Source organism: Oryctolagus cuniculus, chromosome 9 (genome assembly GCF_051225735.1).
Source record: "Oryctolagus cuniculus isolate XC-2025 breed Fujian yellow rabbit chromosome 9, ASM5122573v1, whole genome shotgun sequence".
Lineage (NCBI taxonomy): Eukaryota > Metazoa > Chordata > Mammalia > Lagomorpha > Leporidae > Oryctolagus > Oryctolagus cuniculus.
In genome coordinates this window covers 84224257-84251901 of record NC_142875.1, presented here as the reverse complement: position 1 = coordinate 84251901, position 27645 = coordinate 84224257, and the positions used below count along the sequence as shown (strand labels likewise).

General features: G+C 42.8%; 1 protein-coding gene across 16 annotated transcripts in view; it reads right to left on the bottom strand.

Annotated features, from left to right (window-relative positions):
- Nucleotides 1-27645, bottom strand: part of KATNAL1 (katanin catalytic subunit A1 like 1) — a 116597-nt gene that overhangs the window by 19685 nt on the left and 69267 nt on the right. For all 16 annotated transcript variants that reach the window (XR_016212626.1, XM_089303281.1, XM_089303275.1 and 13 more), the window contains 5 exon segments: nucleotides 19794-19921; nucleotides 19283-19388; nucleotides 10438-10596; nucleotides 9703-9829; nucleotides 6517-6651 (listed from right to left, as the gene is read on the bottom strand). Coding sequence is in view for 15 of the 16 variants with exons in the window: in XM_089303281.1 (XP_089159407.1) it covers nucleotides 6517-6651; nucleotides 9703-9829; nucleotides 10438-10596; nucleotides 19283-19388; nucleotides 19794-19921 (655 nt within the window). In the remaining variant the exon portion in view is untranslated.

The following is a 27645-nucleotide window of genomic DNA, read 5'->3' as shown; positions in this document are numbered from 1 at the left end:
TCATGTAAAATGATGCACTAAAAAAAAGGAGAGAATTCAACAAAGACAAAGATGCCATAAAAAAAGAACCAAACAGAAATTATGAAGCCAAATAATAACTATTAAAAAATTCACCAGAGAAGATCAACAGCAAACTTAAACAGGAGTAGGAATCAGTAAACTCAAAGAATGGGCCACAGGAAACTGAGTCAGAGGAAGGGAAAAATAAAAATGAAAAAGTGAAGAAAGTCTAAGGGATGCTCATGGGATACCACAAAATAGACAAACATGCATATTATGGAAGTTCTAGAAGGAGAGAAAGGAATAGAGTTAAATTCAAGGTATGATGGTCCAAAACCTCCCAAATATGAGAAAGGAAGTGAACCTCCAACTTAAGGGTCAAAGGGACTCTGCGTGGAATGAACCCAAAGAGCCCACCCTGAGACACACATCAATCACACCGCCAAGAGTCAACGAGAACCGTGAGAGATACAAGAGCGACTTGTCATCTACAAGAGGACTCTATGAGAATTACTAAATGTCTCAGGAGAAACATTACATGCATGACATAATTCAAAGTACGGAAAGAAAACACCTGCCAACCAAGAATACTATACAGGGCAAAACTGCTCTTCAAAAATGAAGAAATAAAGACCTGCACAGGTAACAAAAGCTGAAGGAGTTCCTCATCAAATCAGGCTAAAGGAACACCTTCAATTTCAAACAAAAGAATGTGAAACAGCAACATGTAAGTAAGCAAACAAAAATACAAAGCTCTCTGATACAGCTACATATAATGAGCAAATGTACAATCTTATAATCCTGTAAAGGTGGTGCATAAATATTTTTAATTCAAGCATAGAATTTAAAAAATTAAAGTATTAAAAGAACTGTTTTACGTAGCTGAGCATTTGGCCCAGGCTTAAGACACCGCTTGAGACACCCATATCCCGTACCAGCGTGCCTGGGTTTGAGTCCCAGCTCTGCTCTCAATTCCAGCTTCCTGCTAATGAGCACTAGGGGGCAGCAGTGGTGACTCAAGTGGTTGGGTCCCTGCTACCCACACAGGAGACCCAGACTGAATTCCCGGCTCCTAGCTTCAGCCTGGTCCAGCCTCAGCTGTTGTGGATTTAGGAAGTGTACCAACAGACGGGAGATTCTCTTTGTCTTTATTTCTCTGCTTTTCAAATAAAAAAACTTTAACTATGTAAAATTATGCATATTGTAATCAGTACAGCAACTACTAAAACATACAATTAAGTATAACTAAAAATCCAATAAAGACACTAAAATAGATTCTAAAAAATTAGCTGACCCAAAAGAAATTAGGAAACGAGGTACGGAGAAGCAAACAGAACAAATAGCAAGGTGGCCGATTTAAACAGATCCAGAACAGTAACTATGCTAAGTTCAAATGAACTAAATACTCCAGTTAAAAAGCAGAGACACACTGGATGAACAGCAAGACCAAACTAAGTTCTATGAGAACTGCACTGTAAACAAAGATAGATATAATAAGCAATTGGTAAGCAAAAGAAGGATGGTAAGGCTAAATTAATACCAGAGTAGATAGCAAGTCAAAGGGTTCTGGTAGAGATAGGGAGGCATTTTGTAATAATAGAAGGAAAACAGGATACAGTAATAGTAATTCTGCACCTACTAACATGATGATTTCAAAATATATAAGAACACAATCAAAAATTGATAGAATTAAAAGAAATAAACAGATTCTCAATCACATTTGAAGATTTTAAAAAGATACTCCCAGGGCTGGCACTGTGGTGCAGTGGGCTAACGCCCTGGCCTGAAGCTCTGGCATCCCATATGGGCTCCTGTACAAGTCCCGGCTGCTCCACTTCCAATCCAGCTCTCTGCTGTGGCCTGGGAGATGCAGAAGATGGCCCAAGTCCTTGGGCCCCTGCACTCGCATGGGAGACCCAGAGGAAGCTCCTGGCTTCGGATCGGCGCAGCTCCAGCCCTTGCGGCCAATTTAGGAGTGAACCATCAGATGGAAGACCTCTCTCTCTACCTCTCCTCTGTGTAACTCTGACTTTCAAATAAATAAATAAATCTTAAAAAATTAAAAAATAATAAAAATTCACTCCCAGAAACTGATGGACAAACCAGACTAAAAACTCAGCAAGGATCTTAAAGACCTGAACTACATTATTTTTATTATTTTTTATTTTTTTGACAGGCAGAGTTAGACAGTGAGAGAGAAAGACAGAGAGAAAGGTCTTCCTTCCGTTGGTTCACCCCCCCATGTGGTTGCTACAGCCGGCACACTGCGCCAATCCGGAGCCAGGAGCCAGGTGCTTCCTCCTGGTCTCCCATGCGGGTACAGGGCCCAAGGACTTGGGCCATCCTCCACTGCCTTCCTGGGCCACAGCAGAGATCTGGACTGGAAGAGGAGCAACCGGGACAGGATCTGGCGCCCCAACCGGGACTAGAACCCAGGGTGCTGGCGCCACAGGCAGAGGATTAGCCTAGTGAGCCGCGGTGCCAGCTGAGTTACATTATTACACCAACTCAATGCACCTGGCATAGTAAACTTGGAAGAAACATTTTATTCCATTACAATTGTCACACTGACCAAAACAGATGATATGCTAACTCATAAAATAAACCTCAATACAATTCAAAATTAACCTCTTAAGAGTATGGAATTAAATTAGAAATCAACAATAAGGTATCTTAAAATAAAAAAGCAACAACAATAATCCAAATTCTAAACCATACAGTTAATAATAACTCAGAGGTCAAAGAAAGAAAGAAAAAAGAATTATAAAATATTTCTAACTTAATGATAGAGAAATCATAATACAGCAAGACTTTTGGAATAAAGCTAAAACAGTACTTAAAGAAATATTTACAGATTTAAAATGTTTACCAAAAAAAAAAAAAAAAAAAAAAGATTAGGAGTGGGCATTTGGCCCAGGAGTTAAGAACCAGGTGGAATGCCCACATCCCACAGTGGAATGCCCAAGTTCAATGCCCACCTCCTTCTCCTGACTCCAGTTCCTGCTAAGGCAGAACCTAAGAGTTCAACTGAGTTCTTGTCACCCATATGGGAGACCTGGATTAAATTTCTAGTTCCCAGTCTCAGCCTGGTCCAGTATCAGCCATGCAGGGCATTTGGGGAGTGGACCAATGGATGAAAGAGTTCTCTTGGGGCCGGCACTGTCATGCAGTGGGTTAAAGCCCTGTCTTAAAGTGCCCACATCCAATATGAACACTGGTTCTAGTCCCAGTTGCTCCTATTCTGATCCAGCTCTCTGCTGTGGCCTGGAAAAGCAGTAGAAGATGGCCCAAGTCCTTGGGCCCCTGCACCCGCGTGGGAGACCCAGAAGAAGCTCCTGGCTCTTGACTTCGGATCGGTGCAGCTCCAGCCATTGCGGCCATCTGGGGAGTGAACCAGTGGATGGAAGACCTCTCTCTCTCCCTTCTCTACCTCTGCCTCTCTGTAACTCTGCCTTTCAAATAAATAAATAAATAAATATTTTTTAAAAAACAAGTTCTCTCTCTTGTTCTGTTGGTATTTCTCTGTCTCTCACATTTTCTCTCTCAAATAAATGAATAAACAATGTAAAAAATTTTGCAAACTTAAAATCAATAATTTAAATTTCTAACCTCAGAAAAAGAGAAAATTAAACTGAAAAAATAAAGGACAAAATAATAAAAAAATTAAAATCCATGAACTAGAAAACAGAAAATTAACAAAGCAAAATTGGATGTGAAAAGATACATATTGAATCAATCTCTAGACAGAATGATCAAAAACAACAGAGATAATATAAATTACTACTACTAGGAGTAAAAAATCCACAACCAGCATTGTGGAATAGTAGATTTAACTGCCCTTTGCAATGCCAGCATCCCATACTGGAGCAATGGTTCAAGTCCCACCTTATCTGCTTCTGATCCAACTCTCTGCAAATGCACTTCAGAAAGCAGCAGAAGATGGGCCAACTACTTGGACCCCTGCCAACCCATGTGGGAGACTCAGATGGAGTTCCAGGCTCCTGGTTATGGCCATTTGGGTAATGAACCAGCAGATGGAAGATCTCTCTGTTTTTGCCTCTCCCCTCGTCCTGTAACTCTGCCTTTCAAATAAATAATAAAGATCTTTATAGAAAAGAAAGTAAGGTGTATGGATTTCCATCCTGTCAATGTAAGCAAAGCTAGAACTTACTTTGAACTCTCTTCAGCGCATCGCTCTGGGCTAGTGTGGAACAGGTAAGCAACTATGTCTGCACTGATGGAAGGCTGTGACAGAAACGGGAAATCTGATACCTCAGGTGGTACTTGAACAGGTGCCCATATGGGAAGCCGGCATCGCAGGTGGTGGCCCTGCCTGCTGTACCACAGGGCCAGGCCCTCCTTCGGCTTTCTGATTCCTGGGCCAGCTGTACATTTAGGCAGCTGTTTCCGCAGGAATGCTCTGTCATGAAGCCGGCGCTGCGCCGATCCGAAGCCAGGAGCCAGGTGCTTCCTCCTCGTCTCCCATGTGGGTGCAGGGCCCAAGGACCTGGGCCATCCTCTACTACCCTCCCGGGCCATAGCAGAGAGGTGGACCAGAAGAGGAGCAACCGGGACAGGGTCTGGCGCCCCGACCGGGACTAGAACCCGGGGTGCTGGTGCCGCAGGCAGAGGATTAGCCTAGTGAGCCGCGGCGCCGGCCCGGTACCTTCAATGAGTGGTACTACAACACTATATGACTTTCAGAAACTTGTACACAAAAATTAAACTTAGCTTTTAATTCCATTTTCCACAAACTTTCTGAAAATTCATACTTAAGAAAAAAATGAAACCCAGCCTGTATCTGACATATACACACACAAAAGTAATTCAAGAGAGGCTATGTATCTAAATATAGTTTCTAAAAGAAAATGCAGGAGAAAAACATAGCAGCCTTAGGGTAAGCGAAGCCTCCTTAAGATACAAAAAGCGTTATCCATGTAAGAAAAAGGTGACAAGAGGACTTCATCGAAACCAAAAACTCCTGCCTATCAAAAGACACTATAGAGAAAACTGAAAGGCAAGTCACAATCTAGTAGGAAATACTCACAAAGCACACACCTGGCAGGATTTACGTAAAGCATTAATGAAACAACACTGCAGAAGAGACCTGAGAAGGCACTGCACAGACGACATGCCAATGGGCAACCAAGAAGCACATGAGTCATCAAATAAAAAATTAAAACCATTTCACAGTCACTGGAATGATTAAAATCAAAATACTGGCAATATCAGATGTTGGCAAGGATGAGGTAATATTAGACCTCTTACTCACTGATGGTGGGAATTAAAATGGTACAACCATTCTGGAATACAAGTTGGAAATGTCTTGCAAAATTAAACATATACCTTCCCTATGGCCCATCCATTCCCTGTTTATACTACCCAAAAGAATTGAAGACATTCATCCATAAAAAAATTGAAGAAAATTTATAGCTTTATTTATAATAACCAAAAACCAGAAGCAACCTTTAAAAGCCCACTATCAGGAGAATAAACAAACTGTATTATAATCATACCAAAGATAAATGATACCTGAATGAATCTAAAAATATTATGTTGAGTGAAATTAGCCAAAGTATATGCTGTCACAATTCCATTTATATAAAATTAAACAAGAGGCAAAACTAATCTATGGTGATAAAAAATAAGGGAAAGTGAACTAATGCCTAAAAACAAGTTTGAATTAACTGGGAGCAAGACACAGAAACTCCCTGGGGTGACAAAAATGTTCCAACATTTTCATTAAGGTATTGATTAAACAGGATTATATACCTGCCAAAACTCATCAAACTGTACACTTAAAATATGCATATTTCACCATATGCAAATTTTATCCCAAAATAAAAAGTTCTGTTGTGAAAATCACAACATCCATTAATCGGATGAACTGATAGTTTCCAAAGCGGCACACTGTGAAGAGCCCCAGAGAACTTTATTTTTAATCAGTTAAATGAGGTTTAACACTCCTCAAGTTTAAAAGTAATAGCTTTAGGCCGGCGCCGCAGCTCACTAGGCTAATCCTCCGCCTGCGCCTGCGGTGCCAGTACTCCGGGTTCTAGTCCCGGTTGGGGCGCCAGTTCTGTCCCGGTTGCTCCTCTTCCAGTCCAGCTCTCTGCTGTGGCCCGGGAGGGCAGTGGAGGATGGCCCAAGTCCTTGGGCCCTGCACCCGCATGGGAGACCAGTAGTGGTCATTTGGGGGGTGAACCAACAGAAGGAAGACCTTTGTCTCTCTCTCACACTAACTCTGCCTGGCAAAAATAACAAATAAATAAATAAATAAAAGTAATATCTTAGAAAGTGCTACCAAAGTTATGAACAGGAGCACTGCTCTGCACATACGAATTTCTCTTTAATGTAAAGAACACCGTGGCCTCTGTTTCCATTTGGTACAAATCAGTTTTGTGATGCTACGAACTTCCTTAAACGCAAATGACAATGGAGTAAGGATTTGGCCAAAAAGAAAACGGGAATAGGAAATAACAAGGCACACAACACAGCAGAAGGCCGGCGTCATACCTGTTGGGAGAGGTATGTATATCCTTTTCTCTAATCTCCTCCGCAAGGCTTCATCGATGTCCCATGGGAAATTAGTAGCAGCCAAAACCATAACCATCTTGGAAGGATCATCATTTTCTAAAGCTCCTCCAACTCCTGTACAGGGTGAGGAGGGAAAAACACATAACGCTTTTCTTACAGTCCTGTATTCTTTCATTTGGCTGACATTCTAAATGTCGGCCACCACGCCTGTGGTAGGCTCAATGACGAACATTTGCCTGAGCTCCGGATGGTGGCAAAACCAAACACAAGACAATGACAAAAACCAACAAAGTAGAAGAATCATATAATCTAATCCAGAATTCAAATAAAAAAATAGATTTTTCTGTAAGAAGACGAATATATTTTCTTCTGAAAAGAAAAAGCATGAGAGTGTGGCTCTGTTGGAGCCCTTATTCCTCAAAAAATATTTATGCAAAAGGCAGGCAGAGAAGAGGGAGAGGAAATCTGGCTCATTCCCCAAACGCTGGGCGTTGTGAACTCCGTCCAGATCTCCCATGTGAGTGGGACCCCAGCCCCTTGAGCCATCACTGCAGTCTCCCAGGGTCTGCAGAGGCAGGAAGCTGGAGTCAGGAGCAGGGCTGGGTTTCCAGGCATCCAATAGGGGACCCCAGGCGGAATCTTACCCCACAGAAACCTTTTGAAGTCTAATTTCTCTCTCTCCAGAAGACAGACTAGAAGAGGGTTCAGTTACTTAAAATACTGACAAGCAATCATATTTTTGAAAAACAACTCGTATTACAAAAATTTTCCCCTTCAATCTTTTAAGTGACTTCTAAAATATAAGAAACCTTTTAAGAATGAACTTAATAATCAGACGAAAAAATATATATATTTATATAAATATATATTTATATATAAATATAAATAATATAAATATAATATAAATAAATAAAAATAATATAAATAAAAATATAAAAAATAAAATAAATAAAAATAATATGAATATATATAAATGTATAAATATATATTTATATATAAATATATTTATATATTTATATTTTATATATATTTATATATAATAAATATATATTTATATATATAAGTATATATAATATATATATTTATAACCAACTATATGCATGTAAACTATTTTCTCAGAATTAAAATTTTAGAATAAAACATTTTAGCTGACACAACACAAACTCTGTAAAAAACACAGAGAAAATAATATAAAAAACCCACACACTGTGTTGATAAGATGTTCTAGCCTGGTGTAACAAAGTAGTGGATTTAAAGCAACATTGTACTACATTATTAAATTTATTTTAAATAAATTATTACCAAATTCCTACATATTTCAATTATCATCACAAAGACTTGCACTATCCAACTAACAGTATTAGTCAGAGATGCCACTCAATGACACTCAGCTGACTAAATCTGTATTCAGTGATTTACTTTTCCAATTTATAAAAGATTTATTTATTTATTTAAAAGGCAGAGTTACAGAAAGAGAAAGGGAGAGACAGAGAGAGAGGTCTTTCATCACTGGTTCACTCCCCGAATGGCAGCAATAGCTGAGGCTGGGCCAAAGCCTGGAGCCAGAAGCTTCATCCAAATCTGCCACATGAGTGCAGGGAACCAAGCACCTGGACCATCCTCCACTGCTCTCCCAGGCACATTAGCAGGGAGCTGGGTTGGAAGTGGAGCAGCTGGACTCAAACCAGCACCCACAGGGGATGCTGGCACTGCAGGTAGCGGCTTAACCCACTTCGCCACAGCGCCCACACCATGTTTTCCAGTTTTTTAGCTACCTAATGTTTTCCCTTACATCCCTTCAACAAAATAATAAACTCATTGATGGAAGGGAGTGATAGTTGATTATTTTCTGTATCTTACAGTAGTGTCTGGTACTGTAATAATATGCATATTATAAATATTCGGTTAGTATCCCTGGTTGGGATAACATGGCTCCTAGGAAACACTCTGGATATTGTCTCTAAAAACAGCCCTGAGCCCAGAACTCTTCCTTCTATGGCTCCCTAATGCCTTTTCTTTGTGGCTGCGTAACTCCTAGCAATGCTTCAAAGTCCAGTTCAGCTGTGCCCTTCCAATAACTCCCTCAATCTTCTGGCACTGCTTCTGCTGTGTTCTCACTGCACAGAGTCTACCTTTACCATAGGACGTATAACATATTGTAATTATATGCTCAGTTGCCTGTTTCCCATCCAGAGCTGTGGTTCTCAAACTTTTTGGTCCAAAGACCGTTTTATACCTTTTATTGAGGAGCAAGTTTTAGGTGTGGTGGGGACACTTGCATCCCACATCAAAGCGCCCAGGCCCACTCCCAATTCCAGCTTCCAGCAAATGTGCGCCCGGGGAGCAGCAGGTGCTTGCCCAAGTGGTTGGGTCCATGCCACCCATGTAGGAGTTGAGTTCCTGGCTCCTGGTTTTGGCCTGGCCCAGTCCCAGCTGTTGTGGGCATTTGTGGAGTGAACCAGTAGATAAGAGATCTTTGTCTGTTTCTCTGCCTTTCAAATAAATAAAAATTAAAAAAAAAAAAGAGTTCCAAAAGAGCTTTTGTATAAGTGGAATATGTTGAACAGTAGATATTAACACAGAAAATTTTATTCATTTAAAAATAACAATATGTTACTTGTTAACAGAAATAATATTTTTATAAAAATATTTTCAAAAATAAAAATTAGGAAAGAGGAATTCTTACATTTTTGCAAATCACTTTAACGTCTAACTACACAGAAAGCAGCTCAGTTACCCTATGTGCTTCTGCATTCTGTCTTTATGAAATCCCATGTCTTACCCTGCAGCACGCTTATGAGAGAATGAGTGAAAAGGGCAAATAAGGTCATGATAACATTACGAAAATGGCTTAAACCTTGCAGACCCTTTTCTAACAAGGTCTCTCCCCTGAGACTGTGGAATACACCCCTGGAAACTTCGCTGTAAACAGCAGCCCCTGGCAGTCCTTGGTTTTTGTTACACCAGAGCCTGAAATGGGATGTGATCGGAACAACTATGCAACACGTGCACAAATAAATGAATAAATGGATAGATGAACAAATGAATCAAAAATAAATACAGGCTGCCTTCTAGTCCATTCATTGGAAATTTCCAAGTAGTGGTCTGCAAGAAATTCAAGAAGGAAAGCTAACAGTTTCCAGACAGTAATTAAATGTCAATTACCGTCCATCTGAACGAGCAGCTCCGACTTGACCCTGCGACTTGCCTCATGTTCATCAGAAGTTCCTCTTCGACTGCAGATAGAATCTATTTCATCAATGAAGATCGTGGTGGGAGCATAAAATCTAGCCTTTGTGAAAACATTTTAATGAAGTAATTCAGTGATTTTGTAAAACAGTCTGATGAGTTTTTAAGATACCACCTTTTGCTTTCAGAACAATAACAAAACAGCTGCAATCTCCCCCTGCAATGATGCTATTCACATCACAAAAAGGAAATTTCTGAAAATGAAAGTTCTATGGTTTGTGAAGGTAGGTGACAGAAACCTGGGGAATCACTGTACTATTCTACATGTTTTTGTGTTTGAAAATTTCTGTAATGAAAAAAATTTTGAGGATAGAGATTGACCTAATTATTAAGTAAATTCCTTATGAAAAGGGACCAAATTCAAATGACAGATCAGTTCCTAACTGATCTTCACAACACATCCTAAAGTATCCTCTGATCCACCAGCACAAAGCCCTTACACCCGCACTGGACACGATGCCCAGGGTCCTCCGTTCACCACGGCGAGGAAGACACAGCGATTCCCTCACAGCCCCCCACCCGCGTTTTGTTCATGTGTCCACACTACGATGATGCAACACCATGTCCTTTTTAAAAAGGAAGCTAGATTATGGGGGCACCGTGCACCTACACAAGCAGCCCTTGGAGAAACCTAAACACATCGTCACTCACCATTTCAAACAACAGACGGACCAACTTCTCCGACTCGCCTCTGTATTTAGACGTCAGCGTGGAGGAGGACACATTGAAGAACGTTGTGCCACACTCCGTGGCAACAGCTTTAGCAAGCATAGTCTTCCCAGTGCCTGGGGGGCCAACCATCAGCACACCCTGAAATTTCAAAAGAGAAACTAAATGAAATATAAGACCTTAATGCTTTTTAATAAAACATCATCCACTATTAACGTACATGAAGATTTTCCCACCGAAATTGTCATTATAAAATCATGGTGCATTTGGCAAGAGTAGAAAAAATGAGGAGTAAGATAAGCTAATAAAAGGTCTAGACCACAAAGAATCTTCTCACACATTCAGAAAGAACGTTTCCCCAACTTGGCACAAGATGTGATATGTAATCCTGCATACTGCTTAAGAGTGATTGCTCTGTTTAAGTGTAATAGAAGTAAGATATTATCTACCCAGGTGGAATTATACAAACCTTGACCACCACTGGGGACACAATCCATCTTCCATAATGCACCGAATACTTATTGTGTGTGTGTGTATGTGTGTGTATTACAGCTTTTAGTCAAAAATAAAGATCCACTTATGAGTTAATAAAATAACTACTATCCAGTGTGGTTCACACATAATCAAATTAGCCAGAATTTTATCAGTTTAATGTGCTAGACCATTTAGATAACATGCAGTGTTAGTGAAGAAAGAGCCACTAAATATAGACTAAAAACAAAATTTAGTTACTTCTTACCTTTGCAAATAAACACAAAAATATTCTATAAAAAGCAAATCAATGAGGAATAAAAACTCAAGTCTCGAAGACTAATGGATTTTTAATCATTATCATTTTCTTTCAATACTTTTAAGATGTGTTATATATACAGCTGCCATTATACTTCTTTGATATAATAGCTGATGACACCTTAAAAAGAATTCTGAACCAACTGCTAATTCATTTGATAAGCTTCCGAGGGGTCAAACTTTGGAAACTATGTGTATATTAAGAGCTCATAAACTCCAAATTCAGAAATTGCCTAAACCTTTGTCTTGAAATAGAATTTTGACTCTTGGGGCTGACGCTGTGGCGTAGTGGGTAAAGCTGCCACCTGTGATGCCAGCATCCCATATGGGTGCTGATTCAAGTCCTGGCTGCTCCACTTCTGATCTGAGTCTCTGCTAATGTGCCTGAGAAAGCAGTGGAGAATGACTCAAGTCCTTGGGCCCCTACACCCAGGTGGTAGAACTGGAAAAAGCTCCTGGCTCCTGGCTCCTGGCTTTGGACTGGCCCAACTCCAGTCATTATGGCCATTTGGGGAGTGAACCAATGGAAAGAAGATCTCTCTCTAATTCTACCTTACAGATAAATAAATCTTTAAAAGGAAGAATTCTGACTCTCTCTCTGCCTTTCAAGTAGATGAAAATAAATCAATGAACATAAAATTAAAGCTATAGAATTTTGATACACAGAACATCTAAGGATCACTAGGACTTGAAACACTAGATCCACGACAATCTCTTTTTGCTCCGTAGGGAGGCTTTAACTGTGTTTGAGGCTGAGATTTTGAAAACTGATGCCACAGGTCCTGTTGTAAAGTACAGTTGTGCAAAATTCCTATTTCTCTAGTAACTCCTTTCAGCACCTTCCCAGCCTGTAATGTCACGAACACAGCCACCTCCGCAGGAGTTCATTTCCAGCGTTAGTATCCACACACAGGTACAACCTGGATACAACACAGTACTTCTGAGTTTCCCTCCCTCTTGGCATTACTCCTTCAGTCACCTCCTCTTGGCCCTGTATCTCCTGAGTCCTAGTTCTTTCCCCATCAGTATATAAATGCACTTAAATCTGTCACAGTGAGAGAAATAGATCTTTGGGGCAGGCATGTGGCACACAGGTTGAGCTACCACCTGGGACCCCTGCAGTCCATATCAGAAGGCCCGGGATGGATGCTCTGCTTCTGATGCAGCTTCATGCTACTGTGCCTGGAAGTCAGCTGATGAGCCCAGTACTTGGGTCCCTGCCATGCCAGTTGGAGACTCAGACGGAGTACCTGGCTCCTGGCTTTATCCTGGCCCAGCGCCATCTATTCAAAGCATTTAGTGAGGATTTAGCCAGTGGACAGATTCTCCCTCTCTCTCTCCCTCTCCCTCTGTGTGTGTGTGTGTGTGTGTGTGTGTGTGGTGTGTTATATGTGTGTCAACCATTCAGCTTTTCAAACAAATAAGTACATACATTTTTAATCTTTCAGTTGAACCCATAGATCTGTTAGCAACTGTTCACCTCTTGGAACTTCCCTTTACTGCCACCCTTCTTCAAGAAACAGTTTATGCTCTCTACATGTTCGTTTTTTTTTTTTAAAGATTTATTTATTTATTTGAAAGTCAGAGTTACACACAGAGAGAAGGAGAGGCAGAGAGAGAGAGAGGTCTTCCATCCCCTGGTTCACTCCCAGGTGGCCGCAACAGCCAGAGCTGTGTCAATCCAGAGCCAGGAGCCAGGAGCTTCTTCTGGGGCTCTCACACGAGTGCAGGGGCCTAAGGACTTGGGCCATCCTCTACTGCTTTCTCAGGTCATAGCAGAGAGCTGGATAGGAAGCGGAGCAGCCAGGACTCAAACTGGCGCCCATATGGGATGTCAGCACTGCAGGCGGTGGCTTTACCTGCTACACCACAGCAATGGCCTCTCTACATGTTCTTTACCTCCTACAACCTGACTTCTGCCTCCTCCCTTCATTTAAAATACCAGATCTATGAGTCCAGCGGTCAATCCTATTCCCCGCCTCTGCTCTGACCTTCAGTGTGGCTGGCTTGTGTTTGTCCCCTCCTCCCTTCCTTCGGAGAGTCTGTGACACTGCTCTTTGCCTGCCATTTCTCCTACTATTTCCAGTGTCTCTCAGATGTCCTCATCCCCTGCCCTTGCATTCTGAAAGCAACTGTAAGACTCTTGCTGCTTCCCTTTATAAAATTCCTTGAACAAATTCATCATACTCATATTATTACTTCCATCTCACAATTCTGATTTAATCTCCAATCTACCCTAAGCTTCAAATCTTTATTTCCAATTACATGCTGAGATTTTAAACATTCTTAGTTTCCATTTGTCTGCTCCTCTCTCGGTTTAGAAAAGAAGCTGGCTGGCCTTTGCCCCCCAATTCTGGAAGGCAGCCTCTAAATCGGGGCAGGAGTGTTATTCAGGGTGAGCTCTGAAATTTTATGCTAATCAGGTGACTCAGAGCGGGCCGCATACGGTTTATGCTAACAAGATGACTCAGGATGGGAGTTGACCACGTCATGTGCTTACACAGGCAGTGCTTTGAGCCATGGGGCATGCACTCAGCCTCTGGGGAGAGGCCGGCCACCGGGAACTGGAGAGTGACACCCGTGGGCAATTGTGCTTACATAATGAAACCCTGCTGCAGCTCTGCACAGCTTCCAGGCTTGGCAACACTAATACAAAGTGCTGCGTGTCGTCACGCATCCATCTGCCAGGAGACTGACGCCTCCAGCCTCCACCGGGAGGGGACAAAACCACCATATTCAGAATCCTCGACCTTGCGCTGTGCGCATCTCCCTTTGGCTGTTTCTGATTTGTACCCTGCGGCTGCAACAAAACTGTCGTCTGCTGAGTTCTGTGACTCATCCCAGAGAGCGGCTGAACCTGGGCAGGTACTGGGAACATCTGGATGCATGGCCAGCTGGTCAAAGTGAGGCCGTCTGGGGAAAACCTGCTCTCAGCCCTTCAGGTGTGGCCTCCTCTGCGTGGGTGCCGTCACAGTCACTCGATTCAAGCCTGTAACATGTACAACTTGTGCCTGTCCCTCAGCCCTAGAAACAACCACTTACATCTTCCAAATCCACCCATTTCCCGCCATTAGCCAATGCCTCTCTTCAGGTCCTCACTGCGTGGCTAGATTATTCTAGGGACCTGCAGAGTGGACTCCTTAACTGTACACACCTGCGTCCATCCCCAACCCACCCCACACTGCCACAGAAAGGCACTCTCTCTGCATTTGCAAAATCCCTCCAGGGCCCCTGCCGCCAGGAGCAGGCTTACGGGGCTCCTCGGGAAGGGAGGTGGGGTGGGGAGGTGGGTCACACCTAGCACTCCAGCAGTGACTTCTGTTCCACGTCCCACCTACACACGCTGTACTTCAAAGGCCACACAGAACACCTCCACTCTACCCTCGTACACTTTTCCTCTGTGTGTACACGGCATCCATTCACCTTAGAGCTTTCCATCCTCACATCTGCCTGTTGACCTTCTATGTATCTTTCAAGTCTCAGCTCAGAGCCACCTGCTCCGGGAGATCACCCCTGATAGAATTCTGCTCAGCAGGTCCACTTACTCTTCTGTCCATTTCCCTGGCACGGCACTGGCCACACTGCCTTCAACAAACACTATACTCAGCATAAGCCTCTACTGCATTACCTGGACTGGCTTATTCTCCCAAGCACCTGAGCTTCCTGGGGCTATTAGTTATCCACCTTGGTACCTTGTGCACTTAGCCCACAGCCTGACACATGGTAAATAACTAACGTGCACTTTCTCAATACGCCTCTACTGAATGCTTACCAAATGCTGGTCCTCAAGGCTACCATGTGAAACTGTGATAAAACCACATACAAATCCTGAAGAAACTTTCAGTGTAGTACAGGACATACAGGCAGCTGAGCGTCCCTCATCAGAAATGCTCCCAAACCTGAGACGTTCCGGTGACAACCTGATGCTGCGAGCAGAGCACCGCAGACCTGACCGTCGCTCACGGGAGAACGCGAGCACACTAAGCATACAGTACAAAATCACCTCCAGGCTAGGCGTGTAGGGCGCAAATCAATCTCATGTTCAGACCTAACTCCCAGCCCCAAGATATCTCATTCCATATTTGCTGCAAATATTCCAAAATCTGAAAAAATTAAACATTTGAAACACTTCTGGTCTCCAGCGTTTCAGAAAAAGGATACTCAACCAGTAAAGAAGTTACAGTGCAACTTGAAAATGCTAAGATGGGCTGGGTGGGTAAACCGTCTCAAGGTGACAATGACGCAGGCATGTATAAGATACCGAAGTCTATGAGGGCACTTCAAAAACTCATGGCAAATGGAATTAAAAGATAATCTTATTCTGGTGAAATCCATATTTACAAGGGTCTTTCAAAAGGTCACAGAAAAATGTGTATTATGAAAAAACCATCCATGGCATTTAAAATTTTCTGCACCTAAATAAACTTATCTTTTAATGTCGTTTTTCTGCATTCCATTCGCAGGACATTTGTATGTGTTCATATTTACTTATTTATTTCGGTCACTGAAAAATACAGCAACCTATATCCTAGGTATCTCCTTATTCTCTAACTTACAACTTTGCCTTAAAAAAAAGATTGCATAATCTGAACTGAAAACTTACAAGGAACGACCTTATTTTATTGTTAGAAAATTTCATGCTACAGGTATGTATTTTTGAAAAGGCAGCTAATTTCACCATTTTTAAAAAAAGAGTTATTTATTTATTTTAAAGGCAGAGTTAGAGAGGGATAGACAGAGAATATTCCAGCTACTGGTTCACTCCCCAGATGGCCACAATGGCCGGAGCAGAGCCAGGCTAAAGCCAGGAGCCAGGAGCTCTGCTGCTGCAGGTATTTGGAGTGAACCAGTAGATAAAAGCTTTCTTCCTCTGTATCTTTCTCTATGCTTTTCAAATAAATTTAAAAATAAAAATAAGATCACAGAGCCAGTAAGTGGGGAAGCTGGGGCAGCCTGGACCCAGGTTCTGCACCCTTTGCACATGGTGCTCCCTTGGCAAATTCCAGTGCATGTGTCTCCCAAGCCCACGAAGACCTTCTCACCTACATCCCACTGCTCACGTCACTCATCCCTCCCCACGCTCCCACAACATCAGCAACGTCTTGAACAGAATGAAATCCTTGCAGTCCTGCAACTCCCAAGCCAAATCCCCCGTTCTCAGGAATGAAGGCTTCTCTATGCGTGTCACGCCCGCCCTCTGCAGTACTCTCAGGGTATACACAGCCTGTACTCCCAACCAGGCTCCCCTCTGCCCAACACTTACAAAGTTCCATGCACCCGCCTAACTCTCCATCTGGGATGTCTCATAGCTCAGAACCATGTCTTGAAAAACCTACACATTTTCCAAGTACATTACTGAGGAGTCATATACATAATAGGGGTAAATAAGTATCTGATGGGAGAATAAAACAACATCACACTACACAGGAGAAAAGGCACACATAAACACAGAAGCTGAGACATGTCTTTCATTTTTAAAGATCTACTTACTTATTTACTTGAAAGGTAGAGCAACAGAGAAGGAGAGGAGAGAGAGAGGGAGAAAGAGAGCTGTTCCACCTGCAGGTTCACTGCACAAAAGGCTGCAACAGCCAGGGCTGGGTCAGGCCAAAACTGAGAGCCAGGAACACTACCCCAGCCTCCCATGCGGGTGACCGGGACCCAAGTACTTGGGCCATACATGCTGCCTTCCCAGGCGCATCAGCAAGAAGCTGGACTGGAACTGGAGTAGCCAGGACTCAACCTGGCACTCCATTGTAGGATGCTGGTATCATAGAGGGCGGCCTAACCCGCTGCCCACAACACTGGCCCTCAATTTTAGGTATTCTAAGGGGACTATCATGGCTGATGCACCTATCTGGGCCTCAATTTCCCAGGCTGTCAAACTGTGGGGATCTGCTCAGTTCTCAAAGGTTCACTCCAATCCAAAGTTCTGCAATTCAGATTTTAAGACAAATTTTATAAACATCTCAAATTTTTGTGGTACCCTCCTTAATTGTAAATCCTCCCTAAAATCTAGTTATTGTCCCAATTTTTGCAAATCTCTTCAATTATAACCTATAAAAAAGAGTTTGATTTATTTCAGAATTTTATTCTACTGATAGAGAAAAAAATTTCAATACCCCAGGAATAAGGTATAGGCCAGATAAATATTTACAATTAGTCTCCACCCACTTTGCCAATAAATACTACAAAAGCACAGTAAGCAGTAAATAAATTGATAAAATCACATCATATTTTTCTAACAGTGAAATGAGAATCTTTTTAAAAACAAGTAGATGATTTTTCTTCTTAGGAATAATACTGGGGCAGGCATTTGGTTCAGTGGTTAAGGCACTGCTTGTGACACCAAAGCCCTTATCAGAGTGCTTGGGTTCAAGTCCCAGTTCTGCTTCTGATGCCAGCTTCCTGATGTGCACCCTGGGAGACAACTGCGGTGGCTCAAGCACCTAGGTCACTGCCTCCTACTTAGGAGATCCAAACTGAGTTCTGGCTTCTGGCTTTGGCTTCTGGCTTTGGCCTGACCCAGCCTTGGTTGTTGAGGATAGCTGAGGAATGAAACAGCAGATAGTAGTGGACTCTCTCTCTCTCTCTCTCTCTCTCTCTGTGGGTGTGTGGGTGTGTGTGTGTGTGATGCTCCCTTGGAATATTCCAGTGCATGTGTCTCCCAAGCCCACCACCATCACCAGTTAAATGTGAGGTGAAGGAGGCCCCATGAGAGACGCTGGCAGAGCAGCTGGCGAGAAGGAACCTGGGTGACTCCAATCACCAGAGGCGCCGCCCAGCTGCCCAAGGCATCTGGGCTTGTGTTTTGCTTTGCTTTCCATAGCTGTGATTCAGAAACGCGAATAGGTGATCAAGCCAGGACTAGAACAGAAACTAAGCCTGAAAGCGGTGAACTTTAAATTTTCTGAAAGGCTCTAAGCTACTGCCTGTCCAGTTCATTTATTTTAATTTGAAAACACCACAGTTAAAATTGCATTCTTTCTCAACCTATCCTATTATGTGTTACTTTATGACATACAGGTTTTATTAGAGCAAAAATGAACACTTCTGAATTATAACACCAGTCATCACAATAAATTTTCACTACAATAGAGCATAAATATATAATGATACATGATTTATGCTGTTAAAATACCTTTTTAAAACCTTATTTAGTTTTTAATATTGTTTTGAAAGCTATGACAATGGGGGAATTTCAAATAACAGCTTCCTAAAATAAGGTAAATCTGTAACAAATGTAGTCTGTAGGAGTTTTCAGGTTATGAGAAGTAATCAAAATGCATTCTAAGCTATCCATTAAACACACAATTTCTCCTCCTCTTCCCTGCAGGCACACTGACAGAGAAAAAGACTGTCCCAGCTCACTCAGGAGGGCAAGGGGGACCATGCTTCTGTTCAGTCCCCTTGTCTAGACACAGAATGGCTCTGTCCAACGCTAAGACACACAAAGGGTCCAGGCAGCAAGGAAGGCGAGGGGCTGCAAGCATCTTGGGAGAGACTTTACTACGACAAAACGAAAATGCTGGACTTAGAAGGATGAATGCTGGGCAGGCTTTAAGCTGGAGGCGGGCAAGCCGGGAAGAAACACACTTTCTGATCGTATCTGAGAATTATCCCAGGCCTGGAGGAGAACAACCATCAAAGAAATAGTGTGGGAAATACGGCCAACTTTCAGAAAGGCATTTTTGGATCAAATACTTATTCTATAAGACTATGTACTATCACTGATTAATCTGCTTATTAACTTTCTGTTACAGAAATAGCTGTCTAGCAGATTCTCAGAACTAATCTCTCGCTCAGCACTCCCGGGGAAAGCACCTTAACTATGCACTGCAGCTCAATCCTTCCGAGCCATCTTGCCTGCTGTGCAGAACAGACAGGCCTCAACCACAGATCTGAATCCAGTGCTGGGGTGCAGCCAGACCTCCCCAACCTTAGACACTGCTAACCCCATGAGCAACCAACAGCAAGGCCGCCTTTCATCATCACGCGAGCACATACTCAGGCCAGAACCTCTGGAATCCATCCTTACTTTCCAAGGTCGTCGAATCCCTTTGAAGAAGTCAGGCATCCACATGGGAAGAACAACAGCTTCCCTCAGCAGCTTCTTAGCTTCCTCCAGATCCGCTATGTCGTCCCTTTACAAGAACAGCAGAGTTTCAGAGTGTTTACTCAGGGACACCTCTGATTTATAGTCAAAATTAACTCTCTTAAATGTTTGTGCTCATGAAATTATTCTTACATTAAGAACATTATTCTAATCCTCAGTGCATACAATGACCACTGAAACCATACTGCAGTTATTAATTAGGACATGTTATTAAATTAACGACCTTTGTCAGTTGTGTCAACACCAAATTAACATGGAAAACATGCTGGATTACATTCCAGCAGAACCGTCCTGCCAATTCTACAGTCACACGATGGATGAAGCCACAGTCAGGAGATGAACAAAAAAAAGCAAGAGAAAACTCACACATGCCAACCGAGGACTTGCATTCTTCTGTCCTCTACTTTAACTCAGTAACTTAAAAGATGCTCACCAATGAATGCTAGGATTCCTGGATACAATGTCTCTTTCCAAGGCCTCCACCAGGTCCTTATCATATCCAGCGCCATCAAATTTTGGAATTTCACCATCACTTGCACCATCTTGCATATTTTTCCTTCCCTGGGGATGGGTATAAAAAAAGATATTGATCAGTAAAAGGATAATTTAAATTCACATAATTAAGCTTTGAAACTACTTTTATCGCTTTTCAATTTCATTATTTTAGGATAGTACTGTCTGATCACGCAAATGTTATCTACCCAACCCCCCGTCCCATTGAACTCATCAGAAACAGATGAACCAGGTAACTTTATTGTAAACTTCAAATGAACACTATTGGAGGCACAGTTGCAGGTAAGACTCAAGTAGTCCTTTGGCAGATGGGGAGGGCCTCCCTCTGACGCGGTGGGTGCTAGAGAGTATTTAGAGTGTTAACACATAGTCAGAAAGAAAACCGATTTACTGAACGCCTATGTGGCAGGAAAACCACATACACCAGCTCCTTTACTACAACGACCCTACAAGGCACAGACTAACCTTCACCTTTTTATAGATTGGGAAGCCAGGCCTCAGAAAAGCTCAAGAACTTAATCAAGTGCACTAGGCCACGTCCAGGCACTACTCCCTGCTTCCAGACGCCCTTGCCCTTCCCTGGCAGCAGCCTGGGCCTGTCAGAGCTCTTAGGTCCTCGGAAACATTCAGGAAAGCACGCGGCAGATGAAGAGCTGAGGCTCTGTAATGGCTCCTTACAAAGACACGTCCCTGTCACTCTGTCACCCTATCAGGAGTCAGGCTTTCTTTAAATTCTTTTCATTTTTATTTTTATTTAAATAATTTTTATTTATAGAACAGGAATACACTTAATGTATTTCATACAAACAGTTTTAAGAACATAATCACCCCCATCCTAATGGGATTCACTGTTCCTACTTCCCTGCCTGCCCCCCGGCAAAGTTTTAAAAGGACCTGTTCCTGAACACATGGCTCTTTTTCTCTCTGTCTCCTGATCTCTCTCCCTCTCTCTGTCTCTGTCTCTCTCTCTCTCATTCTCTCTCTTGATCTCTCTTACGCTCTCCTCCCTCTTTTCCTTCTTCACCCCTTCTCTCCAGTCTGTCGTGTTTCTCCCAATAAACACTTTCCCTTAAAAAAAAAAAAAAAGAAAGAAAGAACATAATGAGGGGGGCAGGCGCTGTGGCATAGCGGGTAAAGCCACCACCTGCAGAGTCAGCATCCCATATGGGTGCTGGTTCTAGTCCCGGCTGTTCCACTTCCAATCCAGCTCTCTGCTATGGCCTGGGAAAGCAGTAAAGATGGCCCAAGTCCTTAGGCCCCTGCACCCGTGGGGGAGACCTGAAAGAAGCTCCTGGCTCCAGTGCAGCTGCGGCCAATTGGGGAGTGGATGGAAGACCTCTCTCTCTCTCTCCCTCCCTCCCTCTCCTCTCCTCTGTGTAACTCTGACTTTAAAATAAATAAATAAATAAATAAATAAATAAATAAATAAATAAATAAATCTTTTTTTAAACACACACACACACACACACATATAATGAGGAGCCGGTGCTGTGGCATGGTGGGTAAAGCTGTCGCCTGCAGTGCCAGCATCCCATATGGTCACCGATTTGAGTCATGGATGCTCCACTTCTGATCCAGCTCTCTGCTGTGGCCTGGGAAGGCAGAAGATGGCCCAAGTCATTGGGCCCCTGCACTCACGTGGAAGACCCAGAAAAACCTCCTGGCTCCTGGCTTCAGATTGGCACAGCTCTGGCTATTGCGGCCATCTAGGGAGTGAACCAGCAGGTGGAAGACCTCTCTCTCTCTCTCTCTCTCTCTCTCTCTCTCTCTCTCTTTCTGCCTCTACCTCTCTGTAACTCTGCCTTTCAAATAAAAAAATCTTTTTTTAAAAAAGAACATAACACTGTCTCTCTCTCTCTCACTGTCCACTCTGCCTGTCAAAAAAAAAAAAAGAACATAACAATATTTCCCACCCTCCCTTCCCCTCCCTTTCTTATTTTCTTTTAATTTTTGTGATGACATACTTTCAATTTACTTTATAATCACCTTCTTCCCAGTAAGCCACTTGGGCCAAATGCCAATGGTAGAGGGCCTTTTTAAACAGCACTACTAATACCCTTTAAGCAATATATTTTATCCCTAATTTGTCATTCAATAATATAATGTTTCAAATCAAATTATATGCTATGGTTTCCATGGAGTTCTGCCAAGATTTACTCAGCTTTGAAGAATTTTTATTTTTTTGTAAATGTACTTATTTATTTGAAAGTCAGAGTTACAGAGAGGGGCAGAGGGAGGGAGGGAGAGAGAGAGAGATCCTCCATTTGCTGGTTTACTCCCTAAATGGCGGAAATGGTCAGGGCTGGGCCAGACCAAGGCCAGGAGCTTCATCTGGCCCTCCCAAGTGAGTGGCAGGGGCCCAAGCACTTGGGCCATCCTCCGCTATTTTCCCAGGCACGTTAGCAGGGAACTGGATGGGAAGTCGAACAGTCAGGACACAAACTGGGCCCATACAGGATGCCAGCGTCACAGGCTGAGACTGAGCCCACAGTGCCACAAAGCCATTCACCAGAGACAGCTCGACTATTGCAGTGTGGCCCAAATCCTTGGGCCCCTGCACCCATGTGGGGTACCCGGAAGAAGCCCCTGGCTCCTGACTTCAGAATGGCCCAGCCCTGTCTGTTGCAGCCATTTGGAGAGTGAACCAGCAGATGGAAGATCTCTCTTTCTCTATCTCCCCCTCTTTCTGTTAACTCTGCCTTTCTAATAAATAAATAAATCTTTTTTTAAAAAAATTCATTTTAACATCAGTGTCTAAATGGCAGGGGAAGACCTAATAAACACGACACCAAGAGAAAAGAAGAGTGGCCCATCTATCTGAAGGCAATAGGAACCAGAAGTGATTCTAATAGGAATAATTTGCATATAGACAAAGAAAATTTTTTATTTTATTTTGCTTTAGGTGTTTATAGAGTGTGAATGAAAACACATTATCTACCCTCATCGCGAGTCTACTCTATTGGGGAAACAAGTTACAAATGAACAAGGCAAAACATGTAATTATAAGCTGGAATACTGAGTACTCGGCATGGCTAAAACGTACTGAGCGGAAGGGAGAGCCTGCAGGGATGGGCAGAGGGGAGTCTGGATCTTCTTCTCAGTACACGGGAATAACAAGATCTGATTTACATTTTTAGATGACCCTCTGGCTGCTATTCAGAAAAGGAGAGGGTGAAGGAGGAGGACAAGCAAAGAAGTCAAAGCCTCTCACCGCACACAAGAGCTAACATGGACATGAGCCAGTTAAATGACTTGCCCGAGAATCCCAAGTTTCTCAATGACACAGATGAGCCTGGAATACATATGAGGTACACAAAGACAAGATCAAGATGGTGAGGTTATTTAAAGGAACAATACCCTCCCACACATACACAAGAGTCAGGAATATTTGAGGAAAATTAAAATTAAGTAATGAATTTAGTTATATCAGGAAATCAGCAAAACAGCTGATTATCCTTCATAACACATACATACTGAGAACAGGAATATCAAATATAAACAACTGTACTATCAGTTAACCAGCCAGATATTAACCGCAATATCTAAGATAAACTATCAGTTTTCAAGCAATAAGGCTATCCTTGCCCCCCATATTATTACCTGTACAAAAGACAGCTGCAAAGTCACTGAAATGATTTTAGAATTCTTTGTGGGGGCCAGCGCTGTGGCACAGCGAGTTAAAGCCCCAGCCTGCAGTGCCCACATCCCATATGGGCGCTGGTTCAAGTCCTGGCTGTTCCACTTCCAATCCAGCTCCCCGCTAATGCACCTGGGAAAGCAGTGGAAGATGGCTTAAGTCCTTGAGCCCCTGTACCTGCATGGGACACCCAGAAGAGGCTCCTGGCTCCTGATTTCAGACAGCCATTTGGGGAGTGCACCAGCAAATGGAAGACCTCTCTCTCTCTCTGGCTCTACCTCTCTCTGTAACTCTTTCAAATAAATAAAATAAATCTTTAAAAAAAGAATTCTTTGCTTAGATTTTCACATTAGCTGACTAAGGTCAACATTGGCAAAAGCTGGTTAACTGGCATGAAGTCTGACACGTCGATAAAATATTTTTAGCTTTTTTATTTAACTGAGAACTAAATTATCTATATTAAGAAAGCTTTATTAGTCATCATTTATTCATATTGGCTAATCATTCTATTTGAGAAAAATGATGTTCAAAATGGATAATCAGATACTATAGTCAATTAATGACACAATTCAACCAAAATGCAAATGATGCTTTTGTATTTTACTATGCAGCCCTTCATGTTGGAAGATTAAGTTAAAGACAGTCAGTCACTAGCTCTGGTCTTGTACTTTTAAGACAAATACTAACAAATTATATTCAGGGATAGCTGATTTGGGTGACAAAAGTCCAAAAGCCATGTCATATGGAAGAGGACCTCGGGCACTACAAACATTTAAGCTGAAGAACAGGCTAACACAGCAACACAACCAACTCAACCGCTCCAAAGGAAAGAGGCAGATTTCCAATCAGCAAAAGAACTTCCTCACGGTGAGTTCTGTCCACCAGAGGAGTCAGCTCTCTTGTTACACAGTAGGCTGCCCAAGATCAGAATTATGGGGTTTTGAGCCATCAAAGCCTCTGGCCCACAGACCCAGGGACGGCTAGCTCACTTACAACTGATCTCAGGTTCTTTCTGCACAGCCACTGTTTCATTTGCGCAGCTGATTCACCTGCTGCCTGAATTCAGTGGCACAAGGCAAGTGCAGAATTTTTTACAAATCTCATCATTTCTCTTGTTTTAGAAAACTGACTTTGTGTGGAAGGGTACTGGGGTACAGCAGGTTAGGCCATCGCTTGAGATGCCTACATCCCATATCAGAGTGGGCCACCTCTGTTTCTGATCCAACTTTCTGCTAGTGCACATACTAGGAGGCAGCAGATGATGGACCAAGAACTTGGGACCCCGCCACTCATGTGGGAGACCTAAATAGAGTTGCTGGTTCCTGGCTCTGGCCTGGCCCAACCCCAGATGTTGTAGGCATTTGGGAAATGAACAAGCAAATGGAAGTTCTCTGTTTCTCCCCGCCTACCCTCTCTGTCACTCTGTCATCCAAATAAATAAGTAAATATTTTTAAAAAAATAAACTGTCAATGTTTAAAAAGGAAATGGTATCTGATAGTTTATTTTTAAAAAACAACTATTTGTGGGCTAGCGCCGCGGCTCACTAGGCTAATCCTCCGCCTTGTGGCACCAGCACACCGGGTTCTAGTCCCGGTCGGGGCGCCAGATTCTGTCCCGGTTGCCCCTCTTCCAGGCCAGCTCTCTGCTGTGGCCCGGGAGTGCAGTGGAGGATGGCCCAAGTGCTTGGGCGCTGCACCCCATGGGAGACCAGGAGAAGCACCTGGCTCCTGCTATCGGATCAGTGCGGTGCGCTGGCTGCAGTGCGCCGGCCGCGGGGGCCATTGGCGGGTGAACCAACGGCAAAAGGAAGACCTTTCTCTCTGTCTCTCTCTCTCACTGTCCACTCTGCCTGTCAAAAAACAACACCAACAACAACTGTTTGTTACCTTTTAGGTGATGTTGTGTTGTCTCCTATCGTTGTTAGCCCCTCACTGTCCTGTTCCACTGATAACTAAAACTCACACACTGCTCACCATGTACCACGTACTATTCCCAGCACTTCACATATTTTGATTCACATATTTCTTCTAAGGCTTTGAGGAAGGTATTATTATTTCCATCCCATAGATGACAAAACAACAACAACAACAAGAGGCACTGGAGAGAGTGAGTGAACTGCCCCAGGACACACAGCCAGATCCCAAGCAATCTGCTCCAGAATCAGTGCTCTCAGAAACTGTGCACACTACAGCACGCTGCTGCATCGCCCCAGGCTCATCCTACCCCAGTGTGAGAGAAGCAATCACAGGAAAAGCCAGACAAGATCTCTAATGTGCACCTTACTCTATCATTTCACAAAGTAAAACTGGTTGATAAACACAAAACAGTGCTTGGCACTGGAATATTGAAATAATGAACCTCGTAGCATTTTGCATACTTAGCAAGACACATGTCCTTTAACAAGATTTATGAATACTTACTATGTGTCAGGCACTGGGGATACAGCCTTGAACTAAACAGACAGAAACCCCTGCTCAGGTTTTGGGTCCTCAGACACAAATTAATAAACTACACTATAAAACATTCATAGCGAGTACAGGTGACTCAAGGTGGAACTACACGTGGCAAGTTCCAGGAACAGCAAGGACATCAATGGAAAGGCATGAAATGAGGGGAGGAGTAAGAGACGTGGTCAAAGAGTAATGGATGGCAAACTGTGGAGGGAACATTGTAGACCACTGTAAGTATCCTTTCATCCAGGATGAGAAACCATGTGGAAGGCTCTGAGCAGAGGACAGAGACAATCTGACATCCCATGCTAAACAGGAACACTCTGGTCACTGTACCAGGAACAGAAAGGAGAGCAGCGGGTTCTCTCATGCTCTATTTTACACTTTCTTACTATACAAAATAATCAGTATGAGTGGTACATTCTAAGAAATGAACAAACTTAAACATGGCTATAAACATTCCAGATTCAACCTTACTATGCAATGAAATACCACATTGAAACACAGCTCATAAACTAGTAAAATAGTCTTAAAAGTAGAAAACTGGGGATAGTTCAATCAGGAAATACACAAACTATAAATTCTAGAAACTACTGGTTCACTCCCCCAAATTGCTACAACAGCCAGAGCCAGGCCAGGCTGAAGTCAAGAACCGGAACTCCGTCTGGGTGAGCTGGATTGAAAGCAGAGAAGCCAGAACTTGAGCTGGTACTCCGATATAGGATGCTAACCTGCTGCACCACACACTGGCACTTCTGCCTGACCTTCTGAACAAGAGTTATCTGGACACAAATATTCCCATGATTTGAAACTCATGCTTTCAAAGACTAGGACAACAAACTTCCAAAAACAGACTTTGAATTCCAAATCATAAGTTCAATCGGAATTATCGAGACATAAAACTACTTTACCATGATCCGATACGATCAGGTAAAAAATAAATTTAAGAACAAAACCCAGCACTATAAATTAGCTGCCATCACAGAAAGAGTATGTGGAGTGATTTAATATACAAAAGACAGACTATTTCCTTAAAAACAAGTCATTGATAATTCATATGGCCAGTAAACACATAAAAGGGCTTTCAATCTCATACATTATCAGATAAATACACAACACACAGTGAATATGTTGGTAAAACCACAGTGAAGGGGCCAGCACTGTGGCGCACCAAGTGAGGCTGCTCCCTGTGGTGCCAGCATTCCACATGGCTCCGGTTCCAATCTAACTAGTGTCCCTGGGAAAGCAGTGGAAGGTGGCCCAGTCACCTGTGCCCTGGTACCCATGTGAAAGACATGGATGAAGTTCCAAGCTACTGGCTTTGGCCTGGCCCAGCACCAGGCCACTGCAGCCATTTGAGGACTGAACCAGCAGATGGAAGATCTCTCTGTTGCTGTCTCTCTGTAACTCTTTCAAATACATAAGTCTTTTTTAAAAAGTCACGAGATGACTATATCTTACCTTAAGAACATTACAGTGTCAAGTAACAGCAAGGACTTGTGGCAACTGGAGTTTACACTCCACAGGCTAGAAGAGAAAGTGGTGTAACTAACCGCTTTGGAAAACTGTTTGGTGTCATCTACTAAAGTTTAATTTATGTATATCCTATAACCCAACAATTCCACTCTTATTAGATATGTGCTTACTAGAAATGCATAACTATAGATACCAAAGGATAAGTATA